The sequence below is a fragment of the Pyxicephalus adspersus genome, chromosome 8, assembly GCF_032062135.1.
Source record: "Pyxicephalus adspersus chromosome 8, UCB_Pads_2.0, whole genome shotgun sequence".
NCBI classification, from domain to species: Eukaryota; Metazoa; Chordata; class Amphibia; order Anura; family Pyxicephalidae; genus Pyxicephalus; species Pyxicephalus adspersus.
The window spans coordinates 48,568,028-48,582,882 of record NC_092865.1 but is presented as its reverse complement, the minus strand read 5'-3'; the positions used below and the strand labels follow the sequence as shown (position 1 = coordinate 48,582,882).

At 37.8% G+C, this 14,855-nt stretch overlaps 1 protein-coding gene across 1 annotated transcript; it reads right to left on the bottom strand.

The window, feature by feature from the left end:
- Nucleotides 1-2,903: 2,903 nt before the first annotated feature.
- On the bottom strand, nt 2,904-14,320 carry TRH (thyrotropin releasing hormone). The gene is made up of 3 exons (XM_072420504.1): nt 14,238-14,320; nt 5,453-5,653; nt 2,904-3,849 (listed from the first exon to the last, which is right to left on the bottom strand). The coding sequence occupies exons 2-3, from the start codon at nt 5,646-5,648 to the stop codon at nt 3,308-3,310; spliced, it is 738 nt and encodes a 245-aa protein (XP_072276605.1). The 5' UTR covers nt 5,649-5,653; nt 14,238-14,320; the 3' UTR covers nt 2,904-3,307.
- Between the last annotated feature and the right edge of the window lie 535 nt (nt 14,321-14,855).

Genomic DNA, 14,855 nt, shown 5'->3' with positions numbered 1-14,855 from the left:
AACTCCGTTAGGGCAGGGATCTCCGTTAGGGCAGGTAACTCCGTTAGGGCAGGGATCTCCGTTAGGGCAGGTAACTCCGTTAGGGCAGGGATCTCTGTTAGGGCAGGGATCAGCAGCTTGCTTCCTGGTTCAGAATCGCGGGGGCGCGTGTGCCGGCTTCTTACTTTTAGTTTGGCTCTGCACTGCAGCCAGGAGGAGAGAGGCGCTGCAGCCAGCACCGAGGAGACACACACAGGATTGGATATCGGAGGATGTCTTATTCACGGGTGTGTGCCTTATTTTAATTATTTTTTTAAAAATCGGGGGTGGCTTATTTAATGGGGATGGCTTATAATCGGGGAAACACGGTATGTCCACGTTCATGCCCACCTACTATCAGCCAGCTTTAAGGAAAGGACGGGGTCTATACAGAGTTACCCAGGATAAAACTTAAGCATAGAGCATTGCTGGCAAATTGTTTCCCCCAGCAGACTCTGATCACCCCACTAAGTACTCATTACTAATCGTGTCCAACATTGAGTTCTGCAATTGCCATTATCAAATTAGCAATGGCCTAATAATCAATTGCAGTAACAATCACCAAATTTAGTGAGGAGCCATTAAAAAACTTTGGCAATGCACCTGTAAGATCATCTACTAGGGAATTCTTGGTGAATGTCAGAGTCACTGCTATATATTGACTTGTAGTTCTAAAGGATCAAGAGGATACTTGGTGGATACACATAGCGGGCTCTCTGTTATGTGCACCACTATTACTGAACTATTTCATCTACAAATAGACGTCAGTGGAATTTCTGAAATGTATGTAAAGCCAGTATGTAAATGGGAAAGGTTGAAACTCATTATGGGTTTTGTTCTGAAAACCAAACAGGAAATTTCAAAGTGATGTTTTGCCCTAACAGTTTAGGGGTATAGTTGAGGAAAAGGGTCTTTAGGTGCCAATTTCAAGATGAACGTTATTAGTCCAATAAATTACAGCATAACAAAGCCAGCCTTTGCTGCAATATTGCAATAAATCCAAAGGTTTCCTCTGCACTACTTATTTTTGCCTCTAGATGTCCTCAGTCTGATGGCTAATAAAGGGGAAGTTGGAGGGCAGATTTAATAAAGAGAAAACTGGAAGGAAGATTCAATGAAGGAAAAGCTGGAAGGCAGATTTATTGAAGGTAAGGCTGAAGGGCAGAGTTATTGAAAGGAAGTCTAAAGGCAGATTTATTTAACAAAAGGCTGGAGGGCAGATTTATTTAATGGAAGGCTGGAGGTCAGATTTATTTAATGGAAGGCTGGAGGGCAGATTTATTTAATGGAAGGCTGGAGGGCAGATTTATTTAACAGAAGGCTGGAGGGTAGACATAAACAGTAATGTCTTCCTATCTAGCAAAATATAATGTGGAGACGTCAGTTTAGATGCATCTTTATTGAGTCATATACAGGTGGTAAAAGGACCATGCGTCATATGTACAGGCTTCCAATATCCATAATAAAATAGCTATGTACAGAATACACATGTTTATACCGACAACACAAAAGATCCCTTGTCTATAAAAATAATTTTTCACATTCATTTGATTTTTTTTTTGTATACCCAGGAAAGTGGAGACTGCAATTACGTTTTTTATTTTAATTCCATTGTCTTGTTTCTTTACACATTAGAGAATTTACACGCAGCATCAACTGGCCCTAGGGAAATGTGAGCTTCTGAGCGCCAATCTCGTGAAACTAGGGAATAATCTGCTGGACAAGATGACCATGTCTAGATGAATTAACATACAAATTCTGCTGCATTGGGGAAACCGACTGGTCAGATGTACATTGAGAAGTGACCTTAGGTTGTATGTGCAAATTAATGTTTTAGTAATTAATTAATAGGTTAGAAAATAGCTGTGATACCCAGCCAATCAGAAATCATAATTTATTGTCCTCACCGATAAATTGAATTTGATTGCTGTACAATACTGCCACCTGCAGTGAATCATTGTCATTGCACCCAGCCACATGAGGATGATGGGTTTTGTTATTTTAAAAGTTGAGATCAGAAAACTGTTCTCTATTTTTTAGAAACCCGATTGCCATGTTAAACAAAATAGGAGTAGATTCTAACTGCTAGCAATCAGGCTTATGAAAGTGAAGAATGGAGGTTCCTTAAAACTTCGTGCCAAAGTAAAGCTAAATGTGGTAACTGATCGCCATATTTGAAAGGTCTGAATCAGGTCTAGCCAGAGCCCTCAGATTTCTCAGACAAATTGGGGTTCCTGTTGATAGAATTGATGCTTGGACCGCCCTGCACAGCAATAGTTTAGGTGGAACTCCAAACGAAAAGACCTAAAACCACGGTCTGGTTGTAATTCCTGCCTGTGTCCCAATTTGGGGATTCCCTCTTTTCTTCCTGTTCCAGTGACCCAATGACTATGACAAAATAATAAGTAATAATGCCCCAAAAATAACAGAGATGACAATACCTACTAGGAAGGGGACATGAGGAAGATGATTAAGGGGTCTTTTAAAGGCAGATAGGTAAAAGGGGGGGTCAACTTGTCAATTATGAAGCTTTGGAAAAAAATAAAAGCAACTTCTATAATGGAAGCTTAAGTATATTTCTGTACAGTGGGAGATTTAGCCAACAGTGGGTACCTGTACAGAACTGATTCAGGGCTCGTATGCTGAATTGACTTGGGATGCCTGTGGGGGCCCCTTGTGGCTAAGGAGGGTACTGGAACTTCTGCTGCGGTACACATTGTACTTCATATGTCTGCCCCGTCCGACAGGATATAATATTATTGAATTATTGGAAACTTACCAGCAATCAAGATCATCCATTGACTGATTCTATGTTTCATTAAATAAAAGAGAATTCGGTCTAAATACTAATTGACAGAATGAACATGAATTTATAAAATATGCTGAAAGGTTCCAATACCATTTTATTGCACATCCGTTAAAGACCTGATGTGAATTTATGACACAAAAGATGGATCCTGACCCGCAGATAAGACAAAACCAATAAAACAGGACTAGAAACAAATACTTATTGGAAATACAGTGAAACAGCACTTTAAATAGCAATATCTAGTTGGACCCTAATGGGGTGGACTGACTTGGGGTACGTTTTGGATCTGGATTTCACCATCTTACACCAGAACACAGTGACGTTGCATGTCTTGGTGCCCTAAAGACACAGTGCTGGTAGTAAATTTATTTAGAATCATGGGATAGCACATTTGGAGTTATGGTTGAAGGTGTCAGTTTTCCAATAGTGAAGGGGTCGTTGAAGGTGTTTCTTTGACTAGTCGGAGGACTTGAGGACTAATTATTCTTGAGCTACAGGGACCTCGGCTTCCCAAGTTGATCTCCTTCCAGGATGCTGTCGCTTTTCCTCCACTCGTCCCCTGTTGACATTGTCTAGAAGCTCCAACAAAAGACTTCCTTTGCTGCAGTTGAACGGGTCTGGTCCTTCACATGGTGGAACATAGTCAAAGTTCTCTTGATCTAGGTACCTCTTACCTGGATGTTGGCGTTTGTCTACTTCTTGGAAGTCTCCAAAATCCATATCTTCCTCCTCATCATAACCCCTTTTGCCTGGATGTTGGCGCTTAGCATAGGCCAATCCACGTTTGCCGGGGTGTTGTCTCTTGGAGACGTCAGTCAGAAGGCCCAAAGGAGGGTTTGAACTATCGAGGAGCTGATCTCCGAAAAGGGATCTTCTCCCGGGATGTTGCCTCTTGGGTAGCTCCAGATACCAATCTCCTTCCTCTCGTTTGCCTGGGTGTTGTCTCTTCTCTACCTCTTCAAAGAGTCTTTTACCCGGGTGCTGCCGTTTGGAGATCCATTCCAGAGCAGGGGAGTCAGAGTCTGCAAAAGTCAAGACCTATTCAGTATATTATTGTCAATATTGGACCTTTACCATCTACAACAGGTGCCTTTTGTATCAAGATCAATTGGTTTTCCAACTTTTTTAATCAATGGAGCTGCTCAGTTTAAAGTTGGAATAAAACAATGTATTATTTAAACATCTAACTTCACTTATCTTCACTTCCTGTCCTTCAGAAACAACAGGAAGCAAGAGTAAATCGCTCCAAGTGTAGGCTAGAACATGTAACCCCATTGGACTCTCCATGTTCTGGTGGCAACCATAAATATTTTAGATTGCCCCTTGCATTCTGTCTCAGTGACAATGTTCTCCAGAACACACAGAGAAGATGAATCACCCCAGCAGGGACAAAGATATCAATGGAAACCAGATATGGGGTTTTACTCATATTTTTAACTTTATCAATTACCAAAAGAAGTATTGGTACATTTTTATTGTTTTTTTGCATGCTGTTATGTATTTTATTTGTTGTTTCTTAGATCCATTTTTATTTTTGTGGCCAACTGAAGCTGCTGGATCAGTATTATACAATTGAATCCAGTATCTTCTGAGTCAGCATTGGATCTTCTATAGAAATATAGTTTTCTTCATGTAAAATTCCTTTATCTGAGTTCACGAAGGGACACAGGATCCAATACAGTACAATGGGTTATATAGCACCAAGTACAGAAGAAATGGACACTAAGATAAACTAGGTGCTGTATTGAAGCTAGTGTCCCTCAATGGAAGATAAAGAAACAGGATTTGTACTTATAGTGAAATCCCATTTGGAATCTATTGGGAGACACATGATCCAATACAATATCACTGAATATATAGAACTTTCTACCAGAGAATTGGACTTTAAGCTAAACAATATGCTGTGCTGAATCCCTTAAGTGGATTATAAAAAAAATAGGGTGAGCAAAATCATTTTTTGAAGCCCATTGATGGACACAAGATCCAATACAGTTCCCAGTTTAGCTGGTGTCCATTCCTTCTGTAGGCAGCGCTATTTACCCAGTGGCACTATATTGGATCCTGTGTCCCACAATTGGCTCCAGAAAGGGATTTTATCACAAGTACAAAACATCTATCAATTTATCTTCAATTGTGGGACACTGGATCCAGTACGAAGCCCAGTTTAGCTAAGTTTCTATTCCTGCTTTAGGTGGTGCTATATAATCCATGGTAGTGTATTGGATCCTATGTCCCTCAAAGGACTGAAGAGAAATGGTATTTTCCTGGATGTCTGGAGCATAAATACTTTGAGTCACTAATCAGAAAGTAGGATTCAATAAGCAAAGTTTCTGATTTAATAAAGCTCTCTAAGACTGGGGAAGATAGGAGAACCTGGGTGATCCAGCAAACCTAAAATGAAATTCCTAAAATGTATTGGCTATTATTAGGCAAATGTTTTCAATCCTGCACCAGATCAATTCCAGCGTTGCTGGATCACCCACATTTTACCATGATAGTCTATCTTCTCAAATTTTGGAGAGCTTTAATAAATCAGATCCAAAGTATAAACTCCAAGTCAGAATGAAGCAAAGGGCACACCCCAAACACCCTGTAAATAAAGCCTGCCCATAGGGTCTTGCCCACCTTTCTCAGTTTGTTCCTCTTCAATCCTCCTTAGAATATTGCGGATTAGCACCCCCTGTGCTCTTCTCAGTGTACTACTAAAATCTCCTTCATCATCAACCAATGTGTCCTCGTCATCAGGCAAAGGCTGCTCCTGTGCCACCGCCATATGCGACAGTGAAGCTCCTAAAAGCAGCAGCCACCAAGTGGACGTCATCGCAACTGCAAGACACAAAAAACAAAAAATACAGCAAACCTTCCACTTAAAATGACTCTCAAATAATGAAACAAAAAACACCTTCTGTGTCAATTTATTTAAAAGTTATTTCTTTTACAGGATACCTGATAATTAAAAATTTGTATAGTTATATAGGAATACAACTATGGATGTATATCAGCATTTAAACATATAAAAATAAAAATATATACAAATGTAGGCCATAGATTTGTATTCAAACCCAGTTCCCAGATCTTTCACCTACATTTTCATCCTTCTCCCAACTCAGTGCTGCTGATCCCCTCTAGCGTCATTGTTGTAACTTTCTATATACATGCATATGCCATGGTGGAAAATGCACATGCAAAAAGCATTAGCATGGTCCCATGGTCTTCTCCGGAAGCATATGTGGCAAAGTGACAACAAACAGAGCAATTAGGGAGTAAGGAGGACAGAGCATTGTCACCCTATAACAAGAAGGTAGGATCACTAGGTATTATTTTATTGCACACCACTGGGAAATCATTGAAAATAACTATTAATGTAGAATGATATGTAAAAGCTTATATAAGACTTTGGAGATTGGGTTTATTATCAGAGGCGATCAATGAAGGCAATGCATTCAGCAGCCAGTTAAACTCCAGCTAACGATTCTGAGAGTTGGCTATAAAATGAGTGCAAGCTTGTGATTGGTCAATTTCAGCGATATCTGAGATTTCATATTTTGGTATTTTATAACCTGCACAGTAAGGACGATGTTGTTGCAGATCAGCTCATCTCTGTGGAAATTATTATCACTGAAACAGCAATGAGTAAACCTACAGCTTTTAAGAACATAGCTTGATTTGCATATAATTATTACACATCATCCCAATTACATGCAACACTTAAACCTGCCTCCACAACGCACCGCACACTGTAATTTTATCTGTAGAGATTATCCGAAAATCCTAAATCACAGTGACAGCGAAACCAGGTTTTAGCTGCTATTATTAATGGCAGAGGAACCTAAAGGTAAACTCCAGACAAAAATAATGTAGCCCTGTAATAAATAATATATAATTACATTTATTTGTTTTAATGCAAGGAGTGCAGGTGCTAACATTTAACTTGCAGTCTACAGTGCATCAAAGTTTAGAAAGGGAAAAGCATTTATTGATATATCTAAATGAGACTTTATTGCCATAATCTATAATTAAATAATTTTATGTTATTCATCCACACATCGCTGGGCTTTGCTGTTAATTATTTCCATGGTTAGCAACATATGAAATGATTTGCCATTTGATGCTGGGTAGGTGCATCATATACCTAATATGTGTATTATTTGCATTTAAAATGCAGCTCTTAAATATGCATCACCTAATGTACACAATATTAATAGGGGATAAGTGATCTTAATTTGCTGATACAGAGAAATGGCATGCTACAGCTACTTAGTTATAAATATCAGGGATTTTTCTAGGGACATGTCTGATGTCCCCAGAGATCAAGGACAAGAATTTGCTCCTGGTAAATTCTTTTAATTATGAATCATGGATTTCATCAAGTTTTATCGGTGACAATAGATATTATTAAGTCTGTGCTGTAACAGAAGAAGAAATCAGGTTTATATACTTGTTACAAAGTCAATATATAGGCTTCAGCTTGTTGTTTTAAAGGCTGAAACATAAAGAAGAGAAAAAGGGCTATAGGAGTCTACATTATTTATAAAGCAATATAACTGACATTCACTTTATATTTTCTTAACGAGAGTCTTGCAGGTTCATTTGTTTTCAATGGAAGTGGTTGGTCCTCCACCAGAGAATGTTTGATTTTGGTTGGTCCTCCGGAGACCAGAGAATGTTTGATTTTGGTTGGTCCTCCGGAGACCAGAGAATGTTTGATTTTGGTTGGTCCTCCACCAGTTAATGCCAGATGTACTGCTTTCTAATTGAGATATTACCCAGGCCAAGCATTCAGATTTCACAGAACAGGTAAACAAATAAAATTTTAACAACTATTTTTATTGCCTGATTTGGCCGGCACACGCAGTTTATTCTTACTTTCCTGTAATAGAATGACAACGCTGTTCAATGTGCAGGGAAATCACATACCGGTAGTAGAGTTGTCATCATACAATGGTCTTAGATTGAGATACCAAAATATAGTTACAGTAACTTTTTTTTCTTTTGGAAAATAGGAAAAGTCAGAGGAATAAAATCTGATCCTTGAAACCACCCCTGGCAGTCCTATAAAGTTTTAGTTACTTTTGAAACTAAAACTATACAAAAATAATAGAAGTAGAAAAATGAAGTTTCTGTTGGTAGGAGCCACAGGTAATAATAATATGTTAGGGGAACATAGAAAGCCATATTTATGCTTCTGAAAAACCGCATCGTATATATTTTTTTTTATTTTTCTTAGATGGTTTAGGGTACTGTCTTGGAAGAACAAAGTCACACCATTTTGTCTAATAAAGATAAATAAATAAAATAAAATAAAGATAGCAGAAGATTCAGAACCCAGAAGAAGAGTGAAGACTGAAGCACCAGAGATGGAGAGAAGCGTGCATGTTGCATCGTTGGAAGGAATCTGCTGGCCATGTAAGGCTGCCATGATGAGCCTAGATGTTGAGCAAACTTACACAATATAGCAAAAAGCTCCCGATGGCCCAATATTTTTCATTTGGTCTGGGGGTTTAGTTCCACTTTAAAAATGTAGTGTCTGTTCACCATAATATGATACTAATGATCTGTAGAGCCAACACAAAACAGATCAAGCTCCTGCAGCTTCATATAAAGCTTTTTTCACTGCGTCTTTAAGAATATTGATCAATTGCATCTTTCGCATTTCTGTGCACGTAGGCTCACTTTAAATTGTAACGGTGCTGAGCGGAGCTCTTACTTAATGAACCCATTTCTGGAAGTTAATACGGTGAAGATGTTTTTCGAAAGCCTCCCTGGAACAGCAAATGGTATAATAGGGAGAACCTGGCTGAGTGAAGATCCGTCTATAGATTTTTTGTTTACCCCTTTTCAGATCAATGAGGATAGATAACATGCTGTGCCATTCATCAGGCTCATCAGAGCCGGTGTCTCAAATCCATTGACTTTACTTAGAATCTGAAAATTCCCCCTAATTGGACAATCTGCTGAATCTCAGTAAGATGGACAGGGAGGGAGAAGGAACATGGGATGGGCATGTGTGCAAACCTTATGCTGTGTCTGGGCACCCAACATATGGCCTAATCTGACTGTAAGGACTTGTGTTGACTGCTTTTGTATTTTAATGCTGTGCTGCTGAAACTCATGTCTAAATTCAAAACTTACAATGGTGGTCAGTAAAACTCACTCTTGCATTTGTAATTTGTGGGCCCTCCCCCTACCTCCATCATAGTGCCTTCATTAAATTCCTCCACAACATAATGCTGCCCATCATTTTAGTATTAGTACCCCCATTGTCACCATTATGTCCCCCCCGTGCCACCATGTTCCCCCAGAGCTACCATTAAATCCTCGCAATGCCACCATGATATGACCTTAGTGCAGCTTGTATGCAATATAATATAATGCATTACATTAATTAATAGTCCATTAACTTGAGTGAGATCAGAGCAGAAGTGTCATGCCCATTCTATACCAGTGTTTCCTACAGTTCACTTCAGCAAACAGAGCTATTTTGTTTCAAAATCTTTTAAAATAATTTTACATTTTTTCTTAAAATCTCCATCACTCCCATTATCAGGTGAAATTACCCTATCCTGATTCTATCCTGAGAAAAGTCTGAGGGCTGACATTAGTTATTACAAATATTAAATGGACAAGTATATTGTAAATGAATCAGAAGGAGTGTTTGAATTGTTTATCTTTTTTTCAGGTAAAAGACTTAAAAAGCACTGAAGCCAAATTTTAACCATGAGAGCCAGGCAACTAAAAGAAGCCAACATCAATGGTGGCCCCCCATGCTTGCCTGGCTGCCTTTGGCTCCACATTATATTGCTGTCTGTCATTTTAGTATTTTTAAGTACCCCCAGTGTCACCATTATGTCCCCCGTACCACCATGTTCCCCCAGTGCTACCAATAAATCCTCGCAATGCCACAATGATATGACCTTAGTGCAGCTTGTATGCAATATGTCTTTCCAGTGCCATTGTTCCACCCAAGCAAGACTTAGTTGAGAAGCAGGCAAAGAAGGGAGGAAAGGAGTGAAAAATAGGCAAAACCTGCAATCTTTGTTGCTGAAGGCATTTACATTTTAGCATTCTAGCCTTTGGTGCTAACAATCCTTTTCTATTGCATCGAAAACATTTTACCTTTAGATAGACATAATGGTATATCGGGATCCTCAGTGCTGGGAATTCTCAAATGAAAGAATATTTAATCCTGCACAAATTCTAACAAGTCCCATTTCAACATTTTATTCTGATCAATAAATTCCTGCAACACTGGCATTCCCGATTGGAAATACTGAGAATGCCAAAAAGCTCAATGGGAACATTAGCTGGATGATGAATAGTTTTTGCATTATTCAAATGGAACTGTAAGTCATATTGTGTAATTGTACAATTACTTTTTTTCCAATTACATCATTGCCTTTGATAATCGTTTTTCAGTAGTGTGTTTCAATACTATGAGTTGAAAGCTATTTGCAAACTCAGACCAGGTAGGTATGGGACAGTTTTGAAGAAAATGAACCAAAGCTTAGAATGACCTAAAAAGTAGAGATATGTGTTTTATTATGTGCATCTTGCATTTTTTTAATTCTTTAAAAATGAGGAAGCAGCTTCAATTAGTTTTTAACAGACCAAGTTTACTAAGTCTACTTATTACTAGCTCCATCATGACCTAGCTAAATGAGAACCTACACAGAACCAGCACCTTTGGGGGTGCAAACATTCACTGAAACATTCACTGGTGAAAAATCAATTACCACCACTGAAACACATGGTCATGGAAGATTCTCCAAGGAATGTTTCAGTAAGTGTCAGATTCACTGCTTTCAAATAGAACTGCTTGCACAGCTTTCAATGCCAATATCTGCTATTCTCTAAGGATTTATTGAGTTGCAGCTGATTACCCTCCATCTGATGTTGCCTTCCAGATGCAACACTACTTGGCAAAAACAGCGAGTGGTATGGAACAGATATCTTTTTATCTGCCTGCAAAGTGGGTGACCACCACTGTAATGTGGGTTTTCTTTTTTATAAATGCCAATATAATGGGCATCTTTACCATTAATCACAGATGAAATGGTTTATATTAGGGTTCCCAGGGACCTCAAAAATATTTCAAGCATGAGAAAGGTTGAATTATCCAATTTACAGAAAGAAAAAGAAGAGGATGTCATTGGTAAGAATAAGAATTTAGAGTCATGCAGACATGAGCTAATAGTCCATTAACTTGAGTGAGATCAGGGCAGAAGCTTTATGCCCATTCTTTACCAGAGTTTCCTACAGTGCACTTAGCAAACAGAGCTATTTTGTTTCAAAATCTTTAAAATAATTTTACATTTTTCCTTAATTTTCTATCACACCCATTATCATGTGAAATTACCCAATCCTGATTCTATCCTGAGAAAAGTATAGGGCTGACATTAGTTATTAAAAATAATAGATGAACAAGTATATTGTAAATGAGTCAGAACAAGTGTTTGAATTATTTATCTTTATTTTTGTTTCAGGTAAGAGACTTAAAAAAGTCAAATCGTAACCATGAGAGCCAGGCAACTAAAAGAAGCCAACTTCAATGGTAGTCCCCCATGCTTGCCTGGCTGCCTTTGGCTCCAACAAATTCTAAGTAGAGCACCAGCCCTGCAACAAGCCAGTATGCAGCATGAAGTCCATATCTGCATCCTTCGTAGACTGAACCCAGAGAATCAGCATGATAATCTGCAATTTAAGAATGGGGCAATGGCATCTCCTACATTTGTCTTACAAAAGTTTTCCTTGAAAGACCTAACAGGGCAAATTCTACCAGTCACTGCCCAGTGCAAAGACAAGCAGGGGATGTGGAGAGATTCTTCTTAATCCAGACAGGTAAAAGATAGAAAATCTTCCCCGAGAACCCAAGCCAAGAGCAAAATAAAATTGCAAGTCCACCTAAAACTAGTATTAAGTATTGAGGAGATGATACTGTAGTTCCAATTTTTCATTGAACCTAATGAGCCTCATTAGTAAGACTTTTGCCATCCCTACCCAGCTGCCAGAATGTACTGAAGGTTTTAGTCTGGTGGGCTTTTTTATTTTACAATTTTGATGCTGTTGCAAGAGAAAATTTGAGACTTCATGGCAAAACTGTGGAACACAGTTTACAGATTTAAAGGTAATGCACATATCAATAATTTAGGTATAAATGATGTAGTAGGAAGTAAAACAAAACAAAGGGGTATGAGACATCTGCTCATCTTCCAGCTTAAGGACTTTGGTGGACAAACATCTAAAATCTCCCAGAATACTGTTGGTTACAGACATTTTCCAACATTTTCTTAAATCTTGTTCTTTGATAGGTTTTCATTCTGGTGATCAGAAAAACTTTTTTTTACACCTCTGTAAAACCCAATCATATCTGTCATTTCATTTGTTTTTATAGGGTTGTGCAAAGACTGCCTTGGGCTAGAATAAGCTAAAGTGTTTATCCTATCCACTTAGTTGAGGATCAATATGCTGTATCACCTAATTGAGATATATAGACATGTACGTCACAAGCTATGAGTTGCAAAAAATAGGTATTATAGGATAATGTAAAGGATCCAGTGCAGAGAGTTACCTTCCACAAAGGACTAGCTCAAGCTGATGGTGTTTTAGGTTAGGGATGGATACTGACAGTTACAAATCTTTATACATCATAGAATAATGCTTATTCTGCAATGTTTCTATCAGCCAATAGGGATTTAGAATGACAAGAGCGGACTGGACCAGTTTGGTGCAATGATTAGTTTTGAATCAACTAGGGCTATTAAATATACATTAATAAGGTATATCTTTAATTTACCCCCTTACTGTATGAACTGCAGAGTGACTTTTTGAACAGAAAGTTGTTCTCCTTTCATTTATAGGAAAGACTGCCATGCAATGTGCACAAAACCCAAGTCATGTAAGGCGCAGCTGTCTTTCATTGAATGAAAGAGTAGAATCTGATTATATTCCAGATGTTACAGACCCTTTAACACATGATCTTGCCCTTGCATTAATAAATATGTCTGGAAATTGATTTTTGTTGCTTCTAATAAAACATTTCAGACATAAACATATTGCAGACAACACAAAAAATGAATATTCAGACATTGGATATGTAATTCTGAGTAATTCTTCAAATAAGATGTCACATCATATAATGGGCAACTTGATTAATAGTAACAGTAATCCTGTATGTCACATGGCATAATAAAGAAGAATGTTCATAGTAGCTAATTCGGACCAGGTGTATTTAGGTTTCTAAATGTTGCTCACTTATTCAATATAAAATATATTCAATATTTTTTCAATATGAATGATCAGGGATGGTTTATAACAAATGTACATTCAAAGCATTAGTAATATTATCAGATACATACCTATACGTACAGCAATAACTATATTGCTTCTGTAGAGAATAATTTGGATAAGTTAATACCCCTTGTATCCTGGTATATAAAACCCTCAACTAAATTCTTCTGTAGAACTAAATTACAGCAACAGCATTCAGCCAATACCAATGAAGAGTGATTTTCCTATAAAAGTTAAGTTACAGCCAACATGGGATATGTATTATGTTTCCCTTGATAGATTTTTTTTACCTGTCAAATTGGTGAAATGATGGAATTTGATTTCTGTGCAACAACACTATTATATGAGCTGTCTATAATTCTCACAGGTTTAGAACAATGAAAAAAAATTGCATCTATCTATCTATCTATCTATCTATCACTTTTTTTGTATCTTAACTGTCTTATTTCTTAGCATTCGGGATATCTTTAATTATTTCTAATCTATCTATGTATCCTGTGTCCTCTTTTTGATTATATATCTTTCATATTTAATATTCTATCTATCTATCTATCTATCTATCTATCTATCTATCTGTCTTCCTGTCTCTTATATTTCTTCTTTCTTAACAATCAACATCTTTATTTCTTATCCATTTAATGTATTCTTTATCCTTTTTTTGTCTGTCTTTTTCATTTTTCTATATATCTAACTATCTATCTGTCTATCTATCTATCTATCTATCTATCTATCTATCTATCTATCTATCTATCTGTCTGTCTTCCTCTCTCTTATATTTCTTCTATTTAATGTATTCTTTATCCTTTTTTGTCTGTCTATCTTTCATTTTTAATATTCTGTCCTGTCCTGTCCTGTCCTGTCTGTCTGTCTGTCTAATCTTCAACAAGTTTTTCTTTAGAAAAATGTCAAATGAATCATTTCTTCTTTGTCCTTTACTCTCTTTTAATTCTTTCTTTCCTTCTTTCTATTCGGAGCACACACTTGTACACACACAATGCACAAAGGATTACATAGCTACAAGCCAAGTCTCCCTCACTATAAAGTAGTATTTGGCAGAAATCTTTCTCCCTGCTGGGGCAGTCTTGTAGTGTCAGGCAGGAGGTCAGGGACATGGGGGTATTACCTGTGCAGTGTGTTGTCTGCTTCTCTCCAGTCAGTTGGCTCCAGTAGTCAGGGACAGGCTGTGAGCTGTGGTGGCTATGCTGACTCCTCTGTGCTATTCCAGCCTCCTGCCTCCCTTATTTATACCTCCCCTGGCCCAATGATGGAGCTCCTTGTGATGTAATTTGGGGTACGTATTCATCTTTCTCCTCTATATGTTTGATGTCAGAAAAGCAGATTCTAAACATTAACCTCTTCTGCTTCAAGAGGGAAAATATATTTGGTCACTAGATCAGGCAGGAAACTCATTTTGCTAAAAAAAAACAAAAACTGACACAAGAGGGATCATAAAGGGCTGATATGGGAAAAAATGTGAACAATGGGTTATATATTACTGCCTCTTCTAATAAAGTCTCAGGCATAACACAGAGGAGGCTACCACCCCTACTGTATTGTATCATCTACTTCTCTTGGGCTATGTTTAATGAAGCAAAACAGAGAAAATTGAGCAAATGCAAAATCTTATATCTTATAGCAACCAATCACATTTCAGATTATCAAAGCCCAGACAGTGAAGAATGACTTTGACTTAATTGCTGTGAATTGCTGCACTTCACTCCCTGACTTTTGACTGGATAAA